The sequence below is a fragment of the Musa acuminata genome, chromosome BXJ1-6 (assembly GCF_036884655.1).
Source record: "Musa acuminata AAA Group cultivar baxijiao chromosome BXJ1-6, Cavendish_Baxijiao_AAA, whole genome shotgun sequence".
NCBI classification, from domain to species: domain Eukaryota; kingdom Viridiplantae; phylum Streptophyta; class Magnoliopsida; order Zingiberales; family Musaceae; genus Musa; species Musa acuminata.
The window spans coordinates 7,840,110-7,865,436 of record NC_088332.1 but is presented as its reverse complement, the minus strand read 5'-3'; the positions used below and the strand labels follow the sequence as shown (position 1 = coordinate 7,865,436).

General features: G+C 43.1%; 4 protein-coding genes and 1 non-coding gene across 5 annotated transcripts; 4 read left to right on the top strand and 1 right to left on the bottom strand.

Annotated features, from left to right (window-relative positions):
- The first annotated feature begins 3,496 nt into the window (after positions 1–3,496).
- Positions 3,497–4,995, top strand: LOC135677680 (protein LIGHT-DEPENDENT SHORT HYPOCOTYLS 5-like). The gene has a single exon (XM_065190049.1). The coding sequence runs from the start codon at positions 4,010–4,012 to the stop codon at positions 4,676–4,678; it is 669 nt and encodes a 222-aa protein (XP_065046121.1). The 5' UTR covers positions 3,497–4,009; the 3' UTR covers positions 4,679–4,995.
- A 1,954-nt stretch (positions 4,996–6,949) lies between these two features.
- Positions 6,950–7,020, top strand: TRNAG-GCC (transfer RNA glycine (anticodon GCC)). The gene has a single exon. It is a non-coding gene; the product is annotated as a tRNA-Gly (tRNA).
- Positions 7,021–11,022: 4,002 nt separating this feature from the next.
- On the top strand, positions 11,023–12,975 carry LOC135676005 (peroxidase 4-like). Its single transcript, XM_065186733.1, has 4 exons — positions 11,023–11,273; positions 11,487–11,678; positions 11,791–11,956; positions 12,311–12,975. Exons 1-4 carry the CDS (start codon positions 11,073–11,075, stop codon positions 12,700–12,702), a joined length of 951 nt encoding a protein of 316 aa, XP_065042805.1. The 5' UTR covers positions 11,023–11,072; the 3' UTR covers positions 12,703–12,975.
- Positions 12,976–16,334: 3,359 nt separating this feature from the next.
- Positions 16,335–18,326, top strand: LOC135676004 (adenine/guanine permease AZG1-like). The gene has a single exon (XM_065186732.1). The coding sequence runs from the start codon at positions 16,470–16,472 to the stop codon at positions 18,183–18,185; it is 1,716 nt and encodes a 571-aa protein (XP_065042804.1). The 5' UTR covers positions 16,335–16,469; the 3' UTR covers positions 18,186–18,326.
- A 3,477-nt stretch (positions 18,327–21,803) lies between these two features.
- Positions 21,804–25,172, bottom strand: LOC103987317 (CBL-interacting protein kinase 18-like). Its single transcript, XM_009405581.3, has 2 exons — positions 25,039–25,172; positions 21,804–23,632 (listed from the first exon to the last, which is right to left on the bottom strand). The coding sequence occupies exon 2, from the start codon at positions 23,302–23,304 to the stop codon at positions 21,964–21,966; it is 1,341 nt and encodes a 446-aa protein (XP_009403856.2). The 5' UTR covers positions 23,305–23,632; positions 25,039–25,172; the 3' UTR covers positions 21,804–21,963.
- Positions 25,173–25,327: the final 155 nt, after the last annotated feature.

Here is a 25,327-nt window from a genome sequence, read left to right as displayed (position 1 = left end):
TAAATAAAACTAAGATGTACATATTAGAACAAAAATTATAGTAGTATCAATGGTTAAGACTATATTATATCCCGTGACAATGTCTAGAACCACGTTTAACCTTCTTAGTGTATGTAATATATATTTCTTTATGTCAAGACTTAAAAGAAATTAATTTTTAAAATATATTTAAATGTATAACTATCATAGCCATTCTAATCAGAAAGCTATCATGAGACTAAAAATAATAAATCAATAATTCTTTTATAAATTAAGAGTTTTAACAAATCTTTTTCCATATCATTTCTAATTGATGCAATTATATATCATTTAAAATTAATGATATATATAATCTTTTTAAAAATATAATATCGAACACATATTTTCATATGAATCAGATAACATAAATCAATAAAAAAATACCGATAACACAACAAATAACTTTTCAAATCATATACTTTTTGAAATCATTAACATATAAATCTTTTTACAATGCTTTTAAATAATAAAATGACTTGTAATTTATGTATATTATATACATTTACAAATTTCATATATATTAATATTTTAAAAAAGAGAATAAATGAAGTCATCGAATATGATAACATATTCTGGATATAAACTTAGAATTATGATACTTCTTTTTTTTTCTAATATAACTATTTTTTTCTTCTTTTATTTCTTTGAGGATATAAATATCAAATAAACTCATAACATCAGATTTAATCAATCAAATTATAATCCTCTATGCTAATATAATTATCAAAAATATAATATAATTCAAAAATCATACCTAATATAATTTTTTTAAAACTATATGATTTAATCTAATATCGAATCAAATCCACAATACATATTCACTTTTTTCATTTATTTTTTTTGTTTTTCTCATCTTCTCTTTCTCCATGATAAAAAAACAGAATATCGTATTAAAAAGAAATCATTTCGATCAAGAAAATCGATATAGTATTTAAACAAGAGGATAGACATAGAACACTTATAATATATTCCCAAGTGTATACTTCTTATCTTGCTTTATTAACTATGGTCCTATTTATAGAATCTAGTAATAACTATCTTACTCCATCATCATGTCATCCACGATTGAGTTAAAGTATAGGAACTGTCCTATAACTTTTAGATTACGGAATACTTCGTAAAACATGCTTATAATTATCTAAAACATAATAACTATCTAGATAACAAGTATGAATCAATTCTATATGTACTCTCTTTTTTTTTCCGTCTCCAAACCTTTTCTAGATGTTATACGATACCTCCTCCTCCTTCTCTTTCAAGAGGAGAAGGCCTGTGAGCCGCACCGTACCAACAAAATAGCACTCCACGGCTTATCAGTCGACTAAGAGACATGATGATACTATGACATGGGTTTGGCAGTCGAACATGTGGCCATGGGTCTAGTCTTTTGATTGGACGATCCCAACTTAGAGAAGCATCCGATGATCTTAACTATTGAAGGACTGGATCCATCTATAGCAAGTTTGGAGACTATATATGTTCCCATCCATCTCTTTGCTCGCCGTTGGATGACGCTGGAGGCATGGACGGCCCAGGCGGGCAAAGAGAGCGCGTCGTCGGGCTCCTGGAGGACGGCAAGGGCGCCGCCCATGCCGACGCCTCTTTGGCGACCTCAACGAGGAAGAATATGATTTTGATTTTGGAACCGTGATAACACCATGAAGACGATGCACAGGCGTGGTATATTTCCAATCTTAGCTGGACCATCGGAGGAAAGGAAGGAAACAAGTAGTGAAACTTTGTCGACATCACCACTGATAATGGGTTAACCAGTCAAACATCCTGAACACAATTTGCCTGTTTAACCAAAGCCATCTACTAGGGATGCTATTTTGACGATGGAAGCGTTGGCTGTGAGGTTTGCTTGGGCATCACCGATGCCACCACGAACGCGTTGAGAATAATTTTGATGAAGCAACTTACGATGATACTACGCACTCCTCAATCCATGCGCAGTCTTTGCCAGATTCCAATTACACAGCCTAAAACGCAGATGAGGTTCTTCGACTGTGCTTTACAAGATGATATTAAACATGAGATGCTATGCTAACCTGTTGAGAAATGACTTTGCCAGATAGACAGATAGCTTTGCTTGCATGACACCTGAAATTATTGGAGGAATCTCTTGCGTTCCAGATAAATTACAAAACCGCAATAATGTGTCCAAAAATAGGGAGATTTGTAGGGGTGGCATTTGCCACTCTAGGGATTTGGGAAGGACTGAGCACCAGCATTGGATTCTGCTGCCCAACCTCAAGCACTTTTTGGTACAAGATTGGCATTTCTAAGTGCAAGAAGAAGGAGGTAGCCCAGCCATCAAGCACATCATCTGTTGGCTTCATGTGCTCCGGCTGATCATAAGCAACAAAGGATAAGCTTCTTTTATCGCCAGATTCATATTCTCATTAATCTTGAAATGAGTAGATTTTTCTTTGCTTAAAACCCGTACAATGTAGCGAACTTGGCCATTAAATAGTAGTGGGTTGCTAATCACGCTGACCCATAAATCATATTATACCTCAGCGGTGTTAAGTGGCAGGCCCATTAGATGATACCTATTCTCTAGCATTCGCTAAACTACTGTTGTCTTTGTGCTTTCAAACAATTTGTAGATTCTCGATCATCTATTTCTCATTAGTTATTTCTCCTCCGTTTGGTGTGTGGTGCGATGGTATGGACACACCACTCCGTCTGGTGCAAAGTTTGTCTCCGCCATGGATCGAAAAGGCATGCAGAAGATTTCTTTTCTTTTCTATAGGCTATAGTGAGGACTCTGAGTGCACATTTAAACCTGTCCCAAGTCTGCTTAGGAATGGCCTTCGACTTTCTGCAGCCTTCATCCCCAGATGGAGTTACATGGTGATCGATAAATTTGTTGAATGACATGCAGCCTTCATCCCCAGATGCTGAAGAAATTCCTACTCCTTATTGCCAAAGGCATTTCTACTCTCCACAAACCACGATTCGTGGTTGCCAAAAAATGATGATGATGATAGAGTCTACGTTACCCACATCCCCCCCTTGTTTAAACATGCACAGGGACAGTAAGCAGCTTCCATTATTCGCTCGCATTTCCACTCTCCCGTGTTCCTATCTTTATTTGCTCAGTATCCTCGGTGCAGGAACAACCAGAGTTGAATTTGTGTCCTTCCTCCCAGCTCTCAACTAATCGAGCTTAAACTCAATGCCAGGTTAAGTAATCAAGGTTGGTTAGTGTGGAGAGAATCGGTTTCCATCTTTAATCGGTTCTTTTATTAGCCTAAACGCGAAGTCATTTTGTGATGGACACGATATGCTCGGATCTTTCTTTCTTAGGCAAGTGAAATTTCCATGTCGCCTCTTGACAAAGATCAGACACTTTAATTTCGAATAAAAGCTAATAAGGTAGTCCAAACAGAACCTGAATTTTATATTGGGGTCAAAATCAATGATGTAATTAGTCATGTTTGCAGCAAAAATATTGCTAGTTCGATAGAGTAGTAGCAAATAAGAATTAGCATTCGAACAGTCACTCTATCTCGAATTAGGTTTTCTTTTCTTGTTTTTACTCTTCATTTAAACTCGCTTCCATTGATGTCGAGCTTAATTCTGATTCAGCTCATGCCTAACATATCGATTCCAGCAGTGTTTCACCTTAGTGTCTTGTATAATCTCACACGTAAACCAGGGCTTCAAAGAAATGGTATTTGAAGCAAACTTTAGGGCTACACCACCTCCGTATGTATTCCCTATGAATGACATCAAAGATTGTCCTACATCTCAACCCACCATAGAGGGCCACCTACTTGATTACATCTCAACTCTACAGCAACACTTGGTCTCTCTCACTCTCTTCACCAACTTTTCCTCGCAAGCTCGACTCTATAGAACAAGAAGAAAGGAGTGGAGAGCAAGAGGGGTTTGAGGGAAAACGGATGCATCGCTTTGCAGTGTCCCAAACAGTAGCAGGTCGATAGAGAACAAGAGGGAAGGGAATTAATTCCACTGGTCTATGGAACCAGAAACCCAATCGGTCTCCGGCGGTGGAAGCGACGTCCCAACTCCGCCTCCGCCTTGTCAACCTCAGCAGCAGCAGCAGCAGCAGCAGAAGCCAAGCCGGTACGAGTCGCAGAAGAGGCGGGACTGGAACGCTTTTCTACAATATCTGGCGAACCACAAGCCGCCGCTGACGCTGGCGAGGTGCGGCGGTGTGCACGTGGTGGAGTTCTTGAAGTACCTGGACCAGTTCGGGAAGACGAAGGTGCACACGCATGGGTGCAACTACTTCGGCCACCCGAGGCCGCCGGGGCCATGCGACTGTCCCACGAAGCAGGCTTGGGGCTCGCTCGACGCCCTCATCGGGCGACTCCGGGCGGCCTACGACGAGAACGGAGGCGGCCGCCCGGAGTCCAATCCCTTCGGTGCCAGGGCTGTCAAAGCTCACCTCCGGGAAGTCAGGGAAAGCCAGGCAAAAGCTCGTGGCGTGGCCTATGAGAAGAAGAAGCGGAAGCAGCGCCTGCCCTTCACCGTAGGGGAAGGGAGCTCGAGAGGTGCGGAGGATAATATCACTAGTACTGCTCCAGTGACTGTGGCAACAAAGGTGAAGCCGGAGACTGCTTCCGCTAGCGCTTCTAGTTCTACTGGAAGGGATCCAGATCCAGGGAGTTGGTCGGCTTCATGAGTGCAGATTTCTCTGTCCTCTATATTTTACTTTCAGTGCATCCTAGTTATTCTTGGTTAAGCTGTTAGAAGTAGAGGGTAACAGTTAAGCTTGCGACTCAACGACACAGTTTTTCCTTGTGTTCTAAGGAAGACATGTATATAAAGAAGTTCTTGACCAGTTAGAATTTAGGAGTTTTCTTGGGGTTTGACATGCCTCTTCCTCTACTCCTCATCCTTAATTTTGAACTGAGATACGAGGGGAGGGCACCAAAACTCTATTGATCGATGTCTCTTTCTTAATTATTTGATAAATTAGTGTTGTCGTCAGCGTGCATGTTGCAGTAAACTCTTGTGGTCGTTTGTGTCGGAAAGAGCATGCTGTGAATTAAGTCCATCCATCGGTTTGCGCATGTTTTAGTTTCTCATCTGGCAATCAGTTGGTGTTCTTCGGTGATTGTATCCTTGAAAGCAAATTAACTACTGTAGTATTACAAACTCTGCTGCTGCTGCTTTGATCTGTCTGGTTCATTTTCGTGCTACACGGGTGGTTCCGATAGCAAAGTCTTTTTTCTTTTATTTGACATTCTTCTTCGAGCAAGATGATATAAATCCCCCCTTCCTCTTCATCAGATTATACAGCTATTGCTATATGGCATCGTTATCGTTTTAAAAGCTATATATGCTGCCAATATTCGTAAAAAAATGTACTCCATCCGTGTCTCCAACATCGAATGAATATATTAGCCAGAATTTGTTGCGTAATTGAAATTTTGATCTTTACCTGACGTCAAAATTCTTGACCTTTGGAGAGCACACAAAAATCTGTATCCTAAGGGTTTCAGAGAGAGAATCTGCATGCTTTTCCCTGAAAACATAAAGTGCATTTAAATAATACCTAGTGTTCAAACCAATATGAATACTGGAACGTAATATGGGAATGGACATTTTTGGAGTGATATGTGATATAGCATTTTTTTTTTTTTCCTTCTGATTCCTGTATTAATATTTTGGTGGAACCCTACTAGCTCTGGTGATATCCAACAAATTCACCTCAGATTCAGTGCCCCTCACCTTAATTATCATGACGTACGATGCCATGAAACACTATGATCATGAGATGTAAAAAGAACCATTACAGAAAAGAATTAAGTATTTGATCCATTCAGTGATGGTCGACGGAGATCATAGAGATAGATGTTGTAAGTGTACACACATATAGTGCCGGAGATCATCATCACCCGGAATAAGTTGTGCACACCATGAACCAGACTCTTTCTTGTTACCGATCCAACATCAAAGGCAACAAACAGCAGCAAAGACAGACACCTTTTGCCGCTGTGGATGCTGGCCGAGGAGGTTTGGCTTTGTGGGTGTGCTCAATGCTGAAGGAGAGCCTCGCCTCCGATAACACAAGTTGCCGGTTCCTTGCAAGGATAAAAGTAGTAGTTGTGAAAAGACGCGAGACGAGGGCACATCAGCTCTGTGGTTGGAGGGTGCTTATTCTTTAAATAACGCACAAACATTTGCCTCCAAGCAATTCGATCGCCACCTCCAATTAAGAAAGTAAACAAAAGGTTGCTGTCATGCCCGACTTGTGGAGCACCTGAAGGAAATCAACATCTGCTGGGCTCTTTCTGCAGAAGATCGTACATCAACCATGGTGGAAAGATGCGCATCAGAATTGACTAAGACAGAACAATTAAAGAAATAAATTTACAGACCAACTAATAAGCAAAAAAATTAGTAATCTTTTTGTTTATGTTCACGAAGAATATTTATTTTTTTAATATATAAATTAATTAAATATAATAAATTCTTATTATATACTCTTTTACATAGATTTGAAGAATTTTTCTCTCAGGTTTTTCTAGATCTATTAGAGAAAAACATTCCAAGTACATCTAAAATATTTTTTTATCTCTTATTTTTAGAAGAATTAAATCATAATTATCGTGACTCTTTTTCATATAAGGATTCGTCATCCTCTCATGATACTGGCTCTATAATCCTAAGTTACTTATCAATCATGAAAAATTATGATCTCAATGACTATAAAAGATCATATTATTAATTAAAATAATTAGAACTTATAATTTTACTTTTGTTGTTGGTGATAAAAGGATCTTAGTCACCATCTGATAAGATGGTGAAAATTCTTAGTTAATTCTTTGATTTAAATCTAAAAATATCTATTTGATTATCAAAGATGATTCTATTATTGTACAAATCTTTTTTTTTTGGCTGACCATGACTTACTTTTGTAATATTATTTAAAGACTCTACACGTTCGGCACCAGTGGTCTAGTGGTAGAATAGTACCCTGCCACGGTACAGACCCGGGTTCGATTCCCGGCTGGTGCAGATGCTTATGTTTTTGTTTTGGCATGCTACAATTGACAAGCTAAACAAATCTAGCGAGGTGAAGCCGCTACCGCTAAGTTAATGGCAGGGCGTTGTAGGCTGGCCCCTATCAAGAAAAGAGCATGATGATATGCAGATACCATGAATCCCATTGAACTGATTCCTTCTTATCTTTGTGCACCATGCAGGGTATGTAGAGGGCCAGCTCTAGATTCAGGATTTAGAGTCCTCGGCGACCATGGCGAGGATGTCTTTCACCGGGTTCCAGTTTGTGATATTGATCTGCGCTGTCAAAGCAACAACGCAAATCAAGAAAAGGGGAAAAAGGGAAAAGCACAGGACCGGGTTCCAGTTTGTGATATTGATCTGCGCTGTCAAAGCAACAACGCAAATCAAGAAAAGGGGAAAAAGGGAAAAGCACAGCAAGCAAGCAATCAAGATTCTTAACAAGATAACGAAGTGATCTACGCTGTCAAAGCAAATCAAGAAAAGGGGGAAATCGAAACGCGAAGGAAGAAAGATATCAAGATTCTTAACAAGATAACGAAGTGAAAAGAGGGTTAGGGTTTTGATCTGCGCCAACCACGCGGATCAAAAGAAGGCAAACACACGAGCAAAGAAAGAAATCAAGACGACTAGTGAAGACAGAACTGGACGAAAAGAGGGTTAGGCTTTCGTCGATCGATCGACATGGAAGATGAGGGGACTTACCCGAATCGGAGATGAGGGGATTGCCCCGACGCCGCCGGCTTCCATCTCGACCTCTTCCTCCGCCGTGACAATTTCTTGATACACACACATCGAGATCTGAGATCGAGTGGCTTCCTGGGAAGCGAGGGCGGGAAGGGAAGGGCGTTTGAATCAGACTCGGAGCTGGGCGTGCATGAATCAAAGTGTGATACGAGAAACATTTCCTATCAATCAAAGTGTGATACATGCATGGATCATAAGTTGTCTTGTTAGAATAAAATATAATGAAATGTATCAAAATTGACATTAAAAAGTTATCCCTTCATCATAGGAGTGATGAAGGTCAGAACCATAAATACATTATTCAGCTACATGGATAATTTTATTTTTTCATTTTTAATATATTTATTATCTATATATTTAGTATGAAATAGGCTACTTACATATTCTCCCATATGGTTAGTTACCTTCAATTTTTATTATCTATAATTTATATTTTTTAAAATTATATTTATTTTTTTATAATTATAAAATTGAAACACTTAACTCTTTCTCCTCATGCCGTCGATTCTATCAACGAAATTATCGCTCGTACTATAATACGTGAAAACTGACATCAAAACAAGATTAAAAAAAAAATTATAATGATATTATCAGCGAGAAAAATAACGATATAAAGTGAAACTAAACTTTTGTATATTAACAAATACTAACATGCTATAACACAGCGAAATTAAATAGAAATCACAATCAAGATACTATCACAAACTAAATTTTTCTCCTCTTCTTGTAGCTATCACACACCCCCTAATATAAATTAGGATTACATTAAAAGAGGAGGTAGGCTATGGGTTGCTCAAGCCCATTATCGACTGAACCATGGGTTGTCAGCCTAACATAACTCTGCAACAATCGAAAGATGAGGAGGAAGAAGTATCATAAGAGAGAAATCCTTTCTACATAGTTTCATTTAGTTTTTCAACAAAATCCTTTTTTTTTCTCCTGATTTTTTTTTTCTTCACCTTCAAACAAGATCTCGTGAAGAAAAAATTTGGAACAATTCAATACTATTGTTTCATTTAGATTTTCAACAAAATCCATTTTTTTTTCTTTGGATGATGAGAATACTAGCACTATGAAACTATATTTTTAACACTGTTTTATTTTTTATATATGGCAGTATATGTGGTATTTCTGTTAGTAGAGCTAATAAGAAGAAATATGATTAAATATTTTTATTTTTTAAATATAAAATATTGATATAATATTTTAAAAATATAAAAAAAATTTAGATGATAAAAGAATTAATTACAAGAAATAATATATAATTAGTCTTGAACCGTTATATATCTACAAATCGGGCATTACTCCGACAGCCTTCTATGATGCTTAAGCTGGAACTATGGGCCAAACTTTGAAGGCCTTCTACGATGATTGTGCCAATGTGGGAAAGCCCGCTACACAGGCTTGACCGAGAGCCAGCCCAGACTGTTGAGTTGTTCCCGCTACCGTCGGATGGCTTGGGGCGGAGGGCGGCGGAGGCCCATCGCAAGCAACACCCCAAAGGCGTGGTGTGAATCCAACTGCTAAAACACAGAGACACACACACCTCAAGACTAATTCAATTTCAATGAGATCCTTTCCTACCTGGAAGGGCAAAATAATAATCATGATAGTAATAATGACGGCCACCAATTTCACGCTGGAAACCGCGAACATAGGAGAGGAAAGAAGCCAATAACAACCACGACAAAGTCGTGCACCAAAAATAATAATAATAATAAAAGATAAAAGAAAAAGCAAAGCCCGTCACTAAAAGTTTCAGTAGAAGGTGGCAGTCGCCGACAACTTGGACTTGGGGGTTGCAGGCTTGAGAAGGAAGTAACACAAAGGACGCATAGGCTTTAACTAATCATATCCAAGTCTACGGAGACTTGAATGTGAACTGAATGAATCGCCTTCGAAACAGTCTTCAACAACCAAAAGCAGCTCGATTCTTCGTGCTAAATCTTTTCTTCCTCTTGGTTGGGCAGCCGAATCTGTGCCTCGATATGATAGGGAGTGGCAGAAGATTTCTGACTGTCCAGTCTTGTCTAAGCACGTAGGAAATGTCGTCGGGTGGGACTGTGGAGATCATTACATGCACCGCTTTGACGCATTCTAATAATACCTAACGTTGTCATCGACAACGTTAAAACTGATGTTCTATCGGTTTTCCCAAACCAATTATTGGCTCAAGGTGTTGCATAAACTGACGGTGAGAGTCCATAAAACATGGCGACTGCAGCTTTTGACACGCATGACAGTGATCGACGTTCTGCACTCACTCTTTTTCAGTCGAAATAACACTCGTTTTCTTGGACTTGTCTGCTCATGCTATCAAGTGCCGTGATTGTTGCCTCTCTAGCCCTAAAAAGTCCACTTGTTTTGTTGCAGCAGGTTTGGAGGAAGGATCTATCAGCATTGAGAAAGATGTTAACTCCTCAACTAAACAAGTTGGACTGTGGATCGATCGTGGTCGTGGTTGGAGGAAGAAGAAAGGATGCATGTCGTCAGATCCGACTATAAACTGGAACAAAAATCAGATCCCCAGGATATAAACCTAAAGTTGCTGAATGCGATGCACGATGGAGGGCTGATTTCAAGTTCAGGTAGATTTGAGCATTTCGTGGTGCGTCTGTGTGTGTGTCTCGATCACGACTCGGGTCATGACCTATAACAACGCTAGCTCAATTATTTTTCTTAAATAATAATAAGGTACAAAGAAATCAATTTAATGATTGGCCACCGATGACTTTTATGAAGACGCTGACCTTCTTATACTAAGAAAAATAAAACTACTTGTCATTGGCAACCTCGTCGAGTCACGGAGAAACAGACCATAGCAATGACATTAGGACGGATGGATTATGATGAGGTCAGAGACTTCATATAGTTTCTTCTCCATCAAGAATCACTTTATCATCTCTCTTGATGATGAAACCCCCATTATGGAGAGAAAATTGATGGAGAACCACGGTGGGTGGGTGGATGCATGCTGTGGTTCTTCTTCTTAGAAGAAGCAGAAGCAGAAGCAGTCGCTGTACGTCTGTCACAATGCTTTACCTCCAATGTCAAACCCGGCCGCGCTTCCTTCGCATCTAATCAAGCGTACGTGTCGCACTTTCGTCAAACTTGCCCAAATGAATCTCTGCCAATCAGGGGTGAACAGTAATGGATATTGCAGCCCACCAACAGGTCGTAAGAAATTTGCTTTACAGCTAGCTAGCTTCATGCTTCTTCCTATGGATATATATACCACCCAATATCTGGCTCGCTCTTCCCAACCCAAACGCGGATAGAGTTACACTACAAGGAGAGGTATGGCCGCGACCTATGTCTCCGTTGTGCTGCTACTTTCAGTTTTGGGGAGCGCATCTGCGCAGCTCTCCACCGGCTTCTACTCCTCATCGTGTCCCAATCTGTTGTCGACGGTGAAGCCAGTGGTCCACTCCGCCATCTACAGCGAGCAGCGGATGGGCGCCTCGCTGCTTCGCCTTTTCTTCCATGATTGCTTTGTCAACGTACGTAGGCAGGCATGCTCTGTAGCTAATCATTCAGCTGCTCTGCTATGTCGCAAGCTGATGCAGAGGTTTTAGAACCATGTTCTCATTTTTTTGACCGGCCACACGCCGTGCGTAGTCCATCTACGAAGGAGTGTGGACTTACCCTCTTGCAGTGATGACCTCTTGTTATCATGCTCTGATAAAATGCATCGACCATGATTCTGTTTACAGGGATGTGATGCGTCGTTGCTCTTGGATGACACATCAAACTTCACGGGGGAAAAGACCGCAACTCCCAATCAGAATTCAGTGAGGGGATTCGACGTGATCGATAAGATAAAAACGGCGGTGGAGAAGGCATGCCCGGGAGTGGTCTCCTGCGCCGACATCCTCGCTATCACTGCAAGAGATGCGGTGGTCATCGTAAGTACCACTCGCAACGCTCCGCCTTTCCACTTTCTTTTTTGCCACCTCGATCTATTCTTGTCGTAGACTAAGAATCGGATGGTAAATGTCTGTTTGACGGTGAATGCAGCTAGGTGGGCCTAATTGGGATGTGAAGCTGGGAAGAAGGGACGCGAAGACTGCAAGCCTCTCCGGGGCTAACAATAACATCCCACCCCCATCCTCCAGCCTTAGCAATCTCATCTCTAAGTTCTCAGCGCAGGGTCTTTCCAGACAAGACATGGTTGCACTTGCAGGTTTGACTCCCCTCTTTAACTCCGGTACCGATTCCTCTCTGCTTTCATCATTACCACCGTGCCAAACATATCGTATGACAATATTTAGTGGTATTGTGAATCAGCGTTTCTCTCTGGCAATGCATTCCTTTCTAAAACAATTTCGACTTCCATAAATTGTCATACGATACGTTCCAGAAATTCCTGACCGATTGATTCTATTGGTGATGGGAAACACTACTGTCGATCGGTAAAAGATATTTTTAAGTGGCAAATGAGTTCAAGAACTCAAAAACCTCTTAGCATCAGACGGCATTAGTTAGATGGGCTGCTACTTTGTCCCGATACAAGTACTCTATCTTCTCCTTGTAACAGGAGCGCATACCATCGGCCAAGCCAGATGCATCTCCTTCAGATCCCGTATCTACAACGACACCAACATCGATAGCTCCCTTGCCACAACCAGGCAGTCCAACTGTCCCAGCACTTCCGGCTCAGGCGACGGCAACTTGGCACCGCTGGACCTCCAAACTCCGACCACCTTCGACAATGACTACTTCAAGAACCTGGTCAACCTCAAGGGCCTCCTTCACTCGGATCAACAGCTGTTCAGCAACGGATCCACTGACTCCCTGGTGAAGACTTACAGCGCCAGCCCCAGCAAGTTCGCGTCGGATTTTGCCGCAGCTATGATCAAGATGGGGGACATCAGCCCTCTCACGGGCTCCCAGGGGGAGATCAGGAACAACTGCAGGATGGTCAATTAAGGTTATAGATGAACCGAGTGAAAGAAAAGGATATTATCTTTTGTTTTAATCAGTACTAATAATATGGTAGCTAGGGTTTGATTCTGTGATTGTTGTTGTGGTACGTCCCCCTCTTCGGTCGTCAGTACTACTGCCCGTCGTCGTCGAACTGTCATGGTTTTCCGTGGAGCAGTTCGAAGTTTTCATGTAACGTCATATGAAGTCGAGTCTCGTTGGTGTTCTGTACCGTGCACCGTCCCTTTCCACGATATATATGTGCTCTGCTTCAGCCTCTGGATCTGCCTTCTCTATTGGAAATTAGCTCGTTCAGTGGATTACTTTTCTTACGATCTTAGGTTGAGATATAAGTGCTAACAACTTTACGTCGTCCCACCTAATTACCTAATTAAATCAGGGGGTGATTGGAACAGTTGATTCTCTAAAGCACAACTTTTGGGTTTCGTTAGACATGCAATGATCACCTTTTGAGAAGGCTCAATTAAAATCCCCGAGGCTTGGCAGCGACTGCTCCTTTACGATCGAAGATAAGTCGACTGATTCAGGTGACAAAATCAGGATAAGTCGACTACTCCGACAGGCCCAAACATGTGTCGAATCCATTGGTTGGTCCTCTAGCGAACCCAAGAGAAGATTTTGCTTTGTTACAGTTGCATTGACATAGAACTTGGCAAGAATCACTCGTTGAAAAGCAAACTTGTGAGGCGTCTATCTCCCGAGTTAAAACAGATTACCTGACTGTTCTGTACTCGGGGATGCGTCAATGGATCTCATCAATCGGAGCGAGCCTCTTTTCCTGTGTCACCACTTACACCACGCGTCGAGTATGAAATATTGGCGAAGAAGATGGGTTTGTAGTGTCGCATGAATTATGCTAATGCAAATACTTTTAGAACAAATATTTGAGACACCGATCTGTAACTGTTACCGTATGCGTCTTTTCTTTTATGCGTCGTATGAGAATTACAACCGGAGAGTTTGTCCCACGAAGTTACAAATTGGACAGCAGTAACTTTGCCGACCACCTGACGACCCATACCAACCATGGGCTCCCTATGAGCGCTACCGAGTAGCACCCTTGAGCCCACACGTGGCTCCCAGTCGCGCCATGAAGCAGAAGAACGATGTCGGAGAAGCATCACCGGCGATTGAAGCCTTTGGGGAGGAGGCGGAGATAGACGACTCCGATGGCGACATCAACGTCATGGAAGACGAAGATGGCCTCTGTAACTTCCTCAGTATGAGCTTAGGCAGTACGGCACGGATGAGAGTGGGCTTGGTGGACTTCTTGGGTTCTCTGTTCCCGGGGCTGGAGAAAAAAGAGGGTGGTGGGCTGAGGGGAGGGAGGGTGCCGTCGGAGATGATGTTCTTGGGTGTTCCAGGCTCAGACTCCCACAGGAAAGGCACAGCTCCAGCGGCCACTCCATAGTAGACTCTAAGGGAAGGATTGGCCGAAGAGTTTTCTCTGGAGAGCAGCCTCGAGTGGAACTTATCATCCTGCTTGATAAGGACGTCGTCGTCGGAGAGTTCTGAGCAACGGGATAGCATCCTAATTTAGGTGCGATGAGAAGATAGAGAGAAAGAAACGAGAAAAGAAGGAAATAGCACCTCACCTCCGGTGAAGGAATGCCGGAGCCTTCCGAGTGATACATATATCAGAATAGGCTATGAAAGAAGCTGCCGCATGCAGTATAGATAAACAATTTGGGTTATGCTTCCTCGACAATTCTTTTTTATATATAAAGCAAAAGGCATTTGGTTGTTGACTTGGGGAATGGTGTGATGGTTGTTCACCTCTTCATTAGTATTTGACCACCTCCCCACACACACACACACACAAACAATACGGTGATAAGATCAAGTGCTTGGTGTTTGATGATGGAAGTGGGGGCGATCGATCGAGGAGCTGTTCCTTGTTGGTTCAGCGAGATAGATGACGGGCCCCATCAACTGAATCGATGCATATGTTTCTCTCGGGCTGCGGTGAGTAGTAGACAAGCGGGGATGGTGATGATCGTAGATAAGTAGACTGCCTGCGACAACGAGGGTGACGGCAGGGATTAGGTTGGGAGTAGTTTAAGGATTAGGTTGATGTTAGATAGATCGTAATTAAGGGTGAAAAGTTGAGGTCGATGGAGAAGGGGTGTCGAATCAAGTTGTTGATGGTGATGAAGCATAAGGAAACGGCTTGCACGAATCGGCAGTGTCATACGTAACGTTGAACATAAATAAATCGCAAGTTGCATGAACCGGCCGCCGGGGAAGACTCGTAGAATAATCATACTATACTCTCTCTCTTATATACATTCTTTTCCTAAGAAGGAGAAATATTGGTGTCCTGGAGATCATCATATGCACCGAACGTCCATCGTTTGTGTTCTTATTCTATTAGTATACACGTTCGTACGTGTTGAATAAAAAAAAAACCCATCCTGCAGCCTTCTTCTTATATCATATGAATACGAATATTTCTTTACTATCGTAAAACTGAAATTCAATATCTTGATTCATACATCTTTAAAAGTTATATTTAAATTTTTATACTTAATACTTACGAAACTAAAATATTTAGTTTCATTTCTTTCATACTAATAAATCAAAGTAAAATATATTCCGTATTTACTCAGTGATAAATCTTATGATATTTTTATTAATAAAATCAATGATGTGGGGAGAAACATAATTAAATAATTTATTTTTATAAATATAACGATCTTAATATAATTTTTAAAAATATAAAGATCAAAATACTAAGGTAATAAATTACAGAAAAGACTATCTCTCTCCCTCTCTTCCCGTTATTAGAAGAAGCAAAGCTGAATATACCATTTGGGTTAAGTACAGTGAGCATCCACTGCAGTGTTAAGGACTCCCCATTGAAAAGCAATGAAGCACCGGTGGGGTCGAGGAGAGTACTGTACTCTCTTCTTCCTCGATGAAAGTAACAAAAGAATCTATCGTGACTTTTGTTTTTTTTTAACCATAAAGCAATTAAGAACTGCAAAAGGTTTAATATATCACCAACAATGCGGTATAGCGGTCTTACACCGAGATTAGTGATTCAGAATAGCATCGTGGATGCATGTTATCCGCATTCATCTTAAACTTTTCTCTCTCTCTCTCTTTATAATCCTTTACATTTAAATTCAATTGTTTCCATATTAAGGGTTTGGCCCTACACAGAGTTTAATAGGAAGAACACTCCATTCGATGCCTCCCCTTTTATACTTTTTGATCTTTTTGCATGCTCTTTTAGACGTGGAGGAATAAGCGGCGAAAGACTTTTGATTGTAAAGTGAGGACTAGTAAGTAAATAGAACTGTGGCGAAACTACACTTTCAGAATTTGTAGCTGTGCGATTACTATGCATGATACTGAGGATTTGCTATCATCCCTTGTATCCATCATCCAACTAGCCTTACGTACAATGGAAAAAGGTGTTATAGAATCCTGAGTGACATTCTTTTTATATATATATATATATATATATGAGAATTTAAACTGAGACGATCCCATATCTTGGAGAGGCTGATGAGGGACTTAGGACTTAACAATGTTGTGCAGTATAATCCAACTCGTAGGTTATGCGCGAAGATGGAGGTTTCACATGTCCATCTCATTCCACTACCCTTCCTATTCTTTTGTGATTCTTACAAAAACCCACCGCCTGCCTCAGGTCTTTACTTTCTTTGTTAAGCATAAGTGCCCGCTCTTCTCGTATCTTCCCCCCTGTCTCTCTCTCTCTCACTCTCTCTCTCTCTCTCTTCCGAATGGATTCGACGGCAGACATGGGGACGTCGAGCGGATCCCGACTCAGGCGCCTCAACGAGGCAGTGTCCAAGTCGTGGGTCGGGCGGTGGTTCAAGCTGGCGGAGCGCTGTACAACCTTCACCACCGAGCTGCGTGCCGGCACTGCCACCTTCCTCACCATGGCATACATCCTCGCAGTGAACGCCTCCATCCTCGCCGACTCCGGCGCCACCTGCTCAATCGACGACTGCCTCCGCCCCTCCCCTTCCTGCCTCCTCCCGCCCGTGGATGCCGGCTACGCCGCCTGCGTCGACCGCGCCCGCCGCGACCTCATTGTCGCCACCGCCGCCTCCTCCATCGTCGGCTCCTTCATCATGGGCGCCTTGGCCAACCTACCCTTGGCGCTGGCCCCCGGTATGGGCACCAACGCCTACTTCGCCTACACCGTCGTCGGCTTCAACGGCTCCGGCAACCTCCCCTACCGCACCGCTCTCGCCGCCGTCTTTTTAGAGGGCCTCCTCTTCCTGCTTATATCTGCTCTCGGCTTCCGCGCTCGCCTCGCCAAGCTCGTGCCCCGTCCCGTCCGCATCTCCTCGTCTGCTGGTATCGGCCTATTTCTCGCCTTCATTGGCCTCCAGAGCAACCAAGGAGTAGGCCTCGTCGGCTACAGCTCCTCCACCCTCGTCACCCTCGCCGCCTGCCCCCCCGAGGCCCGCGCCTACCTCGCCCCCGTCGAGGCCTTCGACAACGGAACCGTGGCCCTCATCCCAGGAGGCACCGTCTCCGGCGACGTTCTCTGTCTGCACGGCCGCATGGAATCCCCTACCTTCTGGCTTGGCGTCGTCGGCTTCCTCATCATAGCTTTCTGTCTCATCAAGAACGTCAAGGGCGCCATGATCTACGGCATCGTCTTCGTCACCGCAGTCTCCTGGTTTCGCCACACCTCGGTCACCGCCTTCCCGGACACCCTGGAGGGGAACGAGGCTTACCACTATTTCAAGAAGGTGGTGGACGTACACCGAATCGAGTCCACGGCGGGGGCGCTCAGCTTCAGCGGCATCGGCACGGGCCGCTTCTGGGAGGCGCTCCTCACCTTCCTATACGTGGACGTGCTCGACACCACGGGTACGCTCTACTCCATGGCGCGCTTCGCGGGCTACGTGGACGACAACGGGGACTTCGAGGGGCAGTACTTCGCCTTTATGTCGGACGCGGTCGCCATCGTGGTGGGCTCACTGCTGGGCACGTCGCCGGTGACGGCCTTCATCGAGTCATCGACGGGGATCAAGGAGGGGGGCCGGACCGGGATGACAGCGCTCACGGTGGCGGCCTACTTCCTGTTGGCCTTCTTCTTCACACCGCTGCTGGCTTCGATACCGGCGTGGGCGGTCGGGCCGCCGCTGGTGCTGGTCGGGGTGCTCATGATGAAGGCGGTGGTGGAAATCAAGTGGGAGGACATGACGGAGGCTATCCCAGCCTTCATGACAATGATCCTCATGCCCCTAACCTACTCCATCGCCTACGGACTCATCGGTGGCATCGGCACCTACATCGTCCTCCGCGCCTGGGACTGGTCCGTCACCGCATGGACTCGCCACGGCAGTGTCACCAAGAGCCTACCGCTCGTCAGCGATAGCGGCGGCCGCGACGGAGCCGTTGTTGCAGCAGCAGCGGGCAATGGCGGCGGGGACGGCCTTGGCGATACGAAGGAGAATGAGAATGATCAAGCGGTATGACACGCTCGAAGGATTATTATCATCGAGGAATCATCGTTAACTCGAAGGGAAAGAGGAAAAGGACAGGTTACCAGTCGTAAATAGGGTAATTAATCTGGGATCTCCTTTTTCGTCTTTCTCTCTCGCTCTCTTCTTCGTGTTGCTTTTATTGCTTTGTAGCGGTGGGAGCTAACTGGAGGCCGAGGGGGAAGTGCTGGTGGATGGGTGGCCTTTGTACTTTGCACTAGCTTTGTACTCTTATTTTGGTCTCTAGTGTTGGGGAAAGGCATGGGTGGTGGCGCTCGCTTTTGCAGCGGACAAATAAATACACAGCAAGCACGCATGGGAAGTAGCTACGCCTATCGCCATTGACTGTGCCCGCACGGCGATCCCATCGCATTATGTTCTCATAATAGTGAAATGAATCACAATAGTTATTCTCCTGCCAATGGACAAAAGCAACGATTGCTGTTAATTTTCGTCGACGCCAAATAATTAGATTTCCCATCTTCTATTTTGAAGCCTTCCATTCTCCTCATACCATGTATCCTCGGAAGCATATGGGAAGGAAGGAGGGGACTGTGTCGCCAAACACCACGAGCTGTATGCTTTTACGCAAAGGAATCTTGTTGGAGGCGCCTGTTTCACAAAGAGGCAGTCTCAAAGCGTTGAAATGAGTGGCAAGAATATTCTACGGTGGAATCATTCCGTCGAGAGGGAGGGGCATATCTTTTTCCCTTTTTTTTCGTATCCAGTTGGATCAGTGCCGGACTCTCCGTCGGATACTTTGTGGTTAAGGTCGAGATCATCGGTCGCAGGAGTTGGACGTAGTTTGGTTGTCCGTAGCAGCTGAAACAAAGAAAAAGAGGAGAAGCGTCCAAAACAGTATGAGAAGTCCACAAGCAATGCAATGGATTGAGCCGAGTCTGTTTCGACATGTTGTACACGCAAAAGCAAGGAGGAGGAGGAACAAATTAAAGATCCCATGATTCATCGATGCTAACACACCATCGGGACCCTTGCAACGAGGAATCACACACACGTTCTGATGTCTGTGAGACAGTGAGCATGAGAGGGAGGATCACTTCTTCGTGTTCTCATTCGATGCCCCCTTAGATCGCCATTTCTGGAACATGTGATGGGCCACAAGGTAGTAATTTAACGAGGGGAAATCGGAGTCCGATATGGTTTGGTATGGATTTAGAGATCTAATTCTTCTTCTATGTCTCGTTTGACCGACGGGCATTAAAATTTAAGAGATGAATTGCTTGCCGGATGTGCACGAATTACAACCACCCACTTACGAGGCCAAGTTGATGTAATGTCTCAAATGGACCATACGGGAGAGAGGCTTCCTCTTTGTGTGTGTGTGTCACATGGGGCAGTCACTTTCAATGGCCTATTGAAGACCGTGAGCAGCATCCCATCTTTGCTTTCCTCCAAAAGAGGTCAAAGCTCCTTTGTTTGGGGTCTCGGTTCCATGGACAAGAAGTAAGTACATGAATGAATGCGATGAGGGTACGCCTAGACCCACTGGGTGGGGGGTGGTGGCCTGTCATTGGTTTGTGTCGCGTATGGTCCATGCTCATCGTAATAACGTAATCGCTGCGGTCGATCTCATTAAATCGCCTGGGGTCAATCCAAATAGCTTCCGCCACAATTTGGCCTGCACATGTACGTGATCGACCACCCCCCATCTTGACCTAGCGAAACAGCAAGGACTCTATTCTATGTGGGTGTGAGAAGCATTTCACCGGAAGAAAGAAGAACGCTCGATGTGTGTGGGTGGTCGAACGTGACGATCCATCCGATGGAGACTTCATTCTACCTGCAGACCTTTTCCAACAAGCCATGATTCGATACATATATGTGGGAAGGAACACTCGGCTGTGTGTCTGAAAGCGTTGGAATGGAACAACACCTTTGACTAGGCTCTGTAGGTGGTGGTCTCTTACCGTTAAGTGCCCGACACAGGAAAAGGTTTTTAGAGGTTAGAGTAGTCGCGAGATGACAAGAGGAGGGAGGGTTCATCGAGAAAGTGTTTGTTTGGATGGTTTCTCTCTCTAGCATCGACGTGTGCAATGTCATCGTAATAGATAGGTAAGCTAGGGATTAGGTTTCGGACCACCTCCTATGGTTAGACAACCTTGCCGATTTTTCTGGTAGCAGTAGCGGTAGTGGTAGGATGACGATGGAATAGTGCGGTGGACCACCACGCACACGTCTCATGACTCTGTTCTTGAAGCACATGGAAGGATGATGACCAGCCACCGCCACCGCCATGTTCAATGCACCCTCTTCTTCTAATCTGAATGTCCGGCAATTAAGATGATGGACCCGATAGTGGTTGCAAGGGAAAGAGGGCAAGGCACCACCTCCCTCCATCCAAGAACATGATGCTTACCCTCAGAACCGTAAATGGGATGCAAGGCGAAAAAGTTGAGGAAGCAAAGCTATCGTCAACGCCGAGTGGTGTCCTATCAAGTAAATTAGCTATAGCTAGCTAGCTAGGATAGTAGTAGCAAAACCTAACCTTTTTTCATTAATAAACAAACTGGTGAATTCATTAGTATCTTTTGATGGATTCCATGAATCGATTCGAACAGCAATGGTGCTGGCGTGTTTCTACACAAGACTATGACTGAAAACGACACAATATACTCTCTTACGCTCCGCCTCCGCCGCCGCCGAAAACTTACCCATCCAATAATCCACGCCGGGAGGAGGTTTGAGGCTCCGCACAATTCCTGGCTGCCTCAGCTTCTTCTTCCCACTGCTAATTAATGTGCTTCGCTTCGTGGTGGACGGGCAAGAGAAATACACGAGTCAAATATCTCTGTGAGTTTAAAGTTTCAAAAAATAATAATAATCGGTGATGGTTAAGTTGGACCAACTTCTATTTGTTTAAAACACCCCCCAACCCCGCTCCTCTAAAAGCAAATACTGGAGCAGCTTACAAAGTTCACTCATTAAGTTATTCTGCAAGGTGCTTTGCCATTACCTTTTACGAGTCAAAAGAAGCACCGACGAACCGATGAGTGTTTGATTCTGCATATAATATAATACAACCGTTTTCTGTCGCTCCTCGAATGGCGTGTTCCGGGCGGCATAATGATTGCTTCCAATTGTGAGGAGTCCTTCCGTCACATCAGCTAATGCTTGACGCAAATAATTCATTGTGGTGGAACATTCTCCCCTTCCTTCACAGGGTCTAGAAAGACGAAAGGAAGGCTACGCTACCGATTAGTCAGTCCAAAACGAGAGGGCCATGCCCATCAAATCTTCCACCACTTCTCAAGAGATTCAAACCCTGTAAACCAAACACCAACTGACTGAATGCCTAACGTATCTCCTCCTCCTCATTTTCTTCCTAACATTTAGCTCGTCACAGGAGCAATACCAACATTTTGGCAGCAGAAATGACGTTTAAGCTCGTTCTGAATAGCTAACCTATAACCAAAACGACTAAAATCGACTACAGAAAACAATCTAATCACTAATTTTTGCATCCTTCTCGTCATCACACTTCAAATATGCCTTTATCTGAGAGACAACCTTCCATGAATGACTTCTCACTGAATTTGTCCTAGACATAGCATCCCACTCACACATCTATTCTAAGGTCCACCGTACAAGACATAATTTATCGATGAAGCATGCATTACCGACATGTTGACAACATAGAGCTACATGACAGCACAACAAGAAACCGAGACAGAGATAGCAAACAAAACCAAACGCCAATCTGCGAACCACTTAACCAAAAAGCATCAGAACAAACTTAACTTTGTTAGCAAGGTCACAGATTCTGTTGCTGCTGGTCGCATTGCCATGTCCAAACAATATGTTTAAGGGCCGGTCTTATGTCCTGCGTCCACATCTCCTCGTATTCCAAGGCATCCCCTTGGGTCTTCTTGATCTCCACGATATGAAATTTTGGAGCAATCTCAAAAATCTCAGCATCAATGCCCAAAACCCCCCTTCGTCCAACCTTTGATCCTTCCATTCTTAGTACCCCGTAATCCTTTTTCTTCACTTTTAGCTTCAGGCGCTTGGCTATTTCCTCCAGTTTTGAGATTATTGAAGAAGCTGGCTGGTCAGACGCGAATCTTACCTCTCTCCTGTGATCGGTCTCCTCAAATAAACCTGAAAGATCAAATCCTGCCGAATGAGAGATGATGTCAAAAGCATTTAAATTAGCAAGCTTTCCCATCTCCTCTTTTGCCTCAACACCGTTGCTACCGCAGGAATCAAACACTTCATCAACATCATCAGAAGGATCAATTTCCTGTGTTGCCTTCTTATCGTTCAATAATTTTCCATCAAGTCCCTTTCTGAACCAAGAATTTTCCATAATTTTTGCAATCACCATTCTAGTATTTGGATTTGGGTCTAGAATTCGCACAAGCAGTCTTCTAACATCCAATGGGAACAAACCCATGCATTTGAAGTCGGCTTTTACAATTTTCCTATACATCTCCATCAGATTTGAATCAAGGAAAGGGAGATAACCAGCCATGAGAACAAACAAAATCACCCCGCAAGACCAGATATCAGCTTTTGCACCGTCATATCCTTTTCTGCTGATCACCTCAGGAGCAACATATGCTGGAGTACCACATGCTGTGTGGAGCAAACCATCCTGCCTTTTGGACTCAGCAAGAGCACTCAAGCCAAAATCTGAAACCTTCAAATTTCCATTTTCATCAATAAGAAGGTTTTCAAGTTTCAAATCGCGGTGATAGACGCCTTTGCTGTGGCAGAAATCCACGACACTGATCAGCTGCTGAAAATATTTCCGTGCAACATTTTCTTTGAGCCTACCTTTCGCAATCTTGTTAAATAGCTCACCACCTTTTACATATTCCAGGATAAAGTATATCTTAGATTTTGTGGCCATTACCTCATAAAGCTGCACAACATTTGGGTGACTCACCAATCTCATCACAGCAATCTCTCGCTTTAACTGATCGGTAAGCCCTATCTTCATGACCTTCTCTTTGTCGATCACTTTTACAGCCACGCCCTGGGAAGTTTTCAAATTCCTAGCGTAGTAAACTTTAGCAAAAGTTCCTTTGCCTAGGAATCTCCCAAACTCATACTTCTGCATCAACACAGTTCCTTTACTTTCCATTTCCATCTCTAATATAGCAAGGACACTGGGGAAAAAATTGTCTTAAATCCCCCTGCTAGAGTGTAATATACTATTACGGAATTCAATATCCAGCAAAGCTGAGCTCAACCATCTTCCACAAGGTCATAAGACATCAAAGCCACTGGAACAATTATAGATCCACTCTGTGACTGTGTATCTAGCATGGATTGGAAATGAATGTGTACTGTAGCATCCTCAAAGACGAACAATGATAGCTTATCCGGAGCAACACCATGGTAATTAACCTTAGAAAAGGTTCTTGTGTGCAAGCACATCTTTCAGCATTCCGTGATAATTGTCTTCCTAATTTTTGCTGGCGACAATGAAAGAAACATAGTGATGTCAGCAAATCACAGTTTAATTGCATATTTACAGGATGACTGGCAGGTCCCACAAATAGGATTGAAAAGGTTAACTTAAGTTGGTCCAGTTGAGTCATCAAGCTTCGCTCAGTTACGGTGCTGTGACTGCTTAAATAACTTAAATAGTTTTGCATGTATGTTTCGAATATTAGTGATCTTATATAACCATAAGTTTCTTATTCCTTGATTATTCAAAGTGCTGAATCGAACAGAAATTAGTCAGAAGGGTAATGATTGTAAAAAACTATTTCCCCTTCTATCTTCCATGACCTCTACTTTACCACGTATTGATCAATATTTTTCACCGCTCTTGATTTCTATGGTATACCCGTAAGGTTCTGATTAATTGATTAATTGAAGCATTAAATCGAATAGAAATTAGCAAGAAGGGTGGTGATTGTAAATAGTTGTTTCCTGTTTTATCTTCCATAAACTCTACTTTCCCACTTATTCATCAATACATCCTACTGCCCTCAATTTCCGTAACCAATTGTGTTATAGAAGGAATCATAATATGATTAATAGTAAGCCGCTGTTTGCAGATTTTTCATCCTGTTCGTAATCACATTCGAGGCAATTATGTAAACTAACAAAAGCATTATAAACTTCGTAATCACATTAACCAATTATGTAAACTAACAAAAGCATTATAAACTTCTTAATCACATTCGAGGCAAATGATTTTGAAATACTTGCCAAAGATTTGCATAAAACGTGAAAGGATTGATGACGTACTTTAGACAAGCCAGTCTAAAAAGCAGCATACATACAGAATAAGCAATGGTTTATGCTAATGATAATAGAATTCAGGCTAAGGATTACATAACAAATGCAAGATTTTCAAAACCATCAACTATATAACTTATAAAGTAAGAATGATGTGAAAAAAGCTGTAAGATGGTAAATCCACCACGCTCGCTGTAAGATCATTCCAATGCTAGTCCGGAGCATCAGATTCAAGAATGTTTAGAATCCGAAGTAATACTACAATCAGACAGTTTCTGGAGATACGAAGTGGTAATTAAAACTGAGATTATATGGGCAGTTTAAAAGCAAACACCAATCTCAAAACACAAAAACAGTTAAAACCCCAACACAAATGTCTACACAAAAGAACCCTACATCAAGCCAAGAAACCCTCGACGACGATATGATATAATCAAGAAACGAGATCGACCGCATATTAGAATATAACGAAACGGAATAAATCCTTCTTTCACGTCATACCCACCGGAACCAGATTTTTCAAAGAGAACACACACCATCGAAATCGGATCTCTCGTGGAGATAAAACCCAAGAAAAACCAATCGCCAAAATGAAATAAATACACTGACAGGGAAAGAACAGCGAGAATACCTTACGAACCGACGGCGAGCGTGGTGGCGATGCCCAGGATGAATCGCCAAGAGCAATAACAAGAAACGGGAGAGAGGAGTTGAGAAACCCCAACCCCTCGCCGTCCTTTTAATTTCGCCTCTCCCTCCCAAAATAGAGAGTATGCCGCTCTGTCCGAAGTAGATTACCAAAAACACCCCTCGGCCGGCCTCCTCTTGTGTAGGTGTAGCGCATCATTTCGATTGGCCCCCATTCGTCGTTACCTTCCCGTCCTTGCAATTTTATGATTGATGGTTACTAAACTTAGTCG

What these genes read in the sequence shown, in the direction of transcription:
- LOC135677680 (XM_065190049.1), top strand. Translation starts at nt 4,010, where the DNA reads ATGGAACCAGAAACCCAATCGGTCTCCGGCGGTGGAAGCGACGTCCCA.
- LOC135676005 (XM_065186733.1), top strand. Translation starts at nt 11,073, where the DNA reads ATGGCCGCGACCTATGTCTCCGTTGTGCTGCTACTTTCAGTTTTGGGG. An exon ending in TCCATGATTGCTTTGTCAAC is followed by an intron (nt 11,274 to 11,486) that starts GTACGTAGGCAG and finishes TTCTGTTTACAG; the next exon opens with GGATGTGATGCGTCGTTGCT. An exon ending in CAAGAGATGCGGTGGTCATC is followed by an intron (nt 11,679 to 11,790) that starts GTAAGTACCACT and finishes CGGTGAATGCAG; the next exon opens with CTAGGTGGGCCTAATTGGGA.
- LOC135676004 (XM_065186732.1), top strand. Translation starts at nt 16,470, where the DNA reads ATGGATTCGACGGCAGACATGGGGACGTCGAGCGGATCCCGACTCAGG.
- LOC103987317 (XM_009405581.3), bottom strand. Translation starts at nt 23,304, where the DNA reads ATGGAAATGGAAAGTAAAGGAACTGTGTTGATGCAGAAGTATGAGTTT.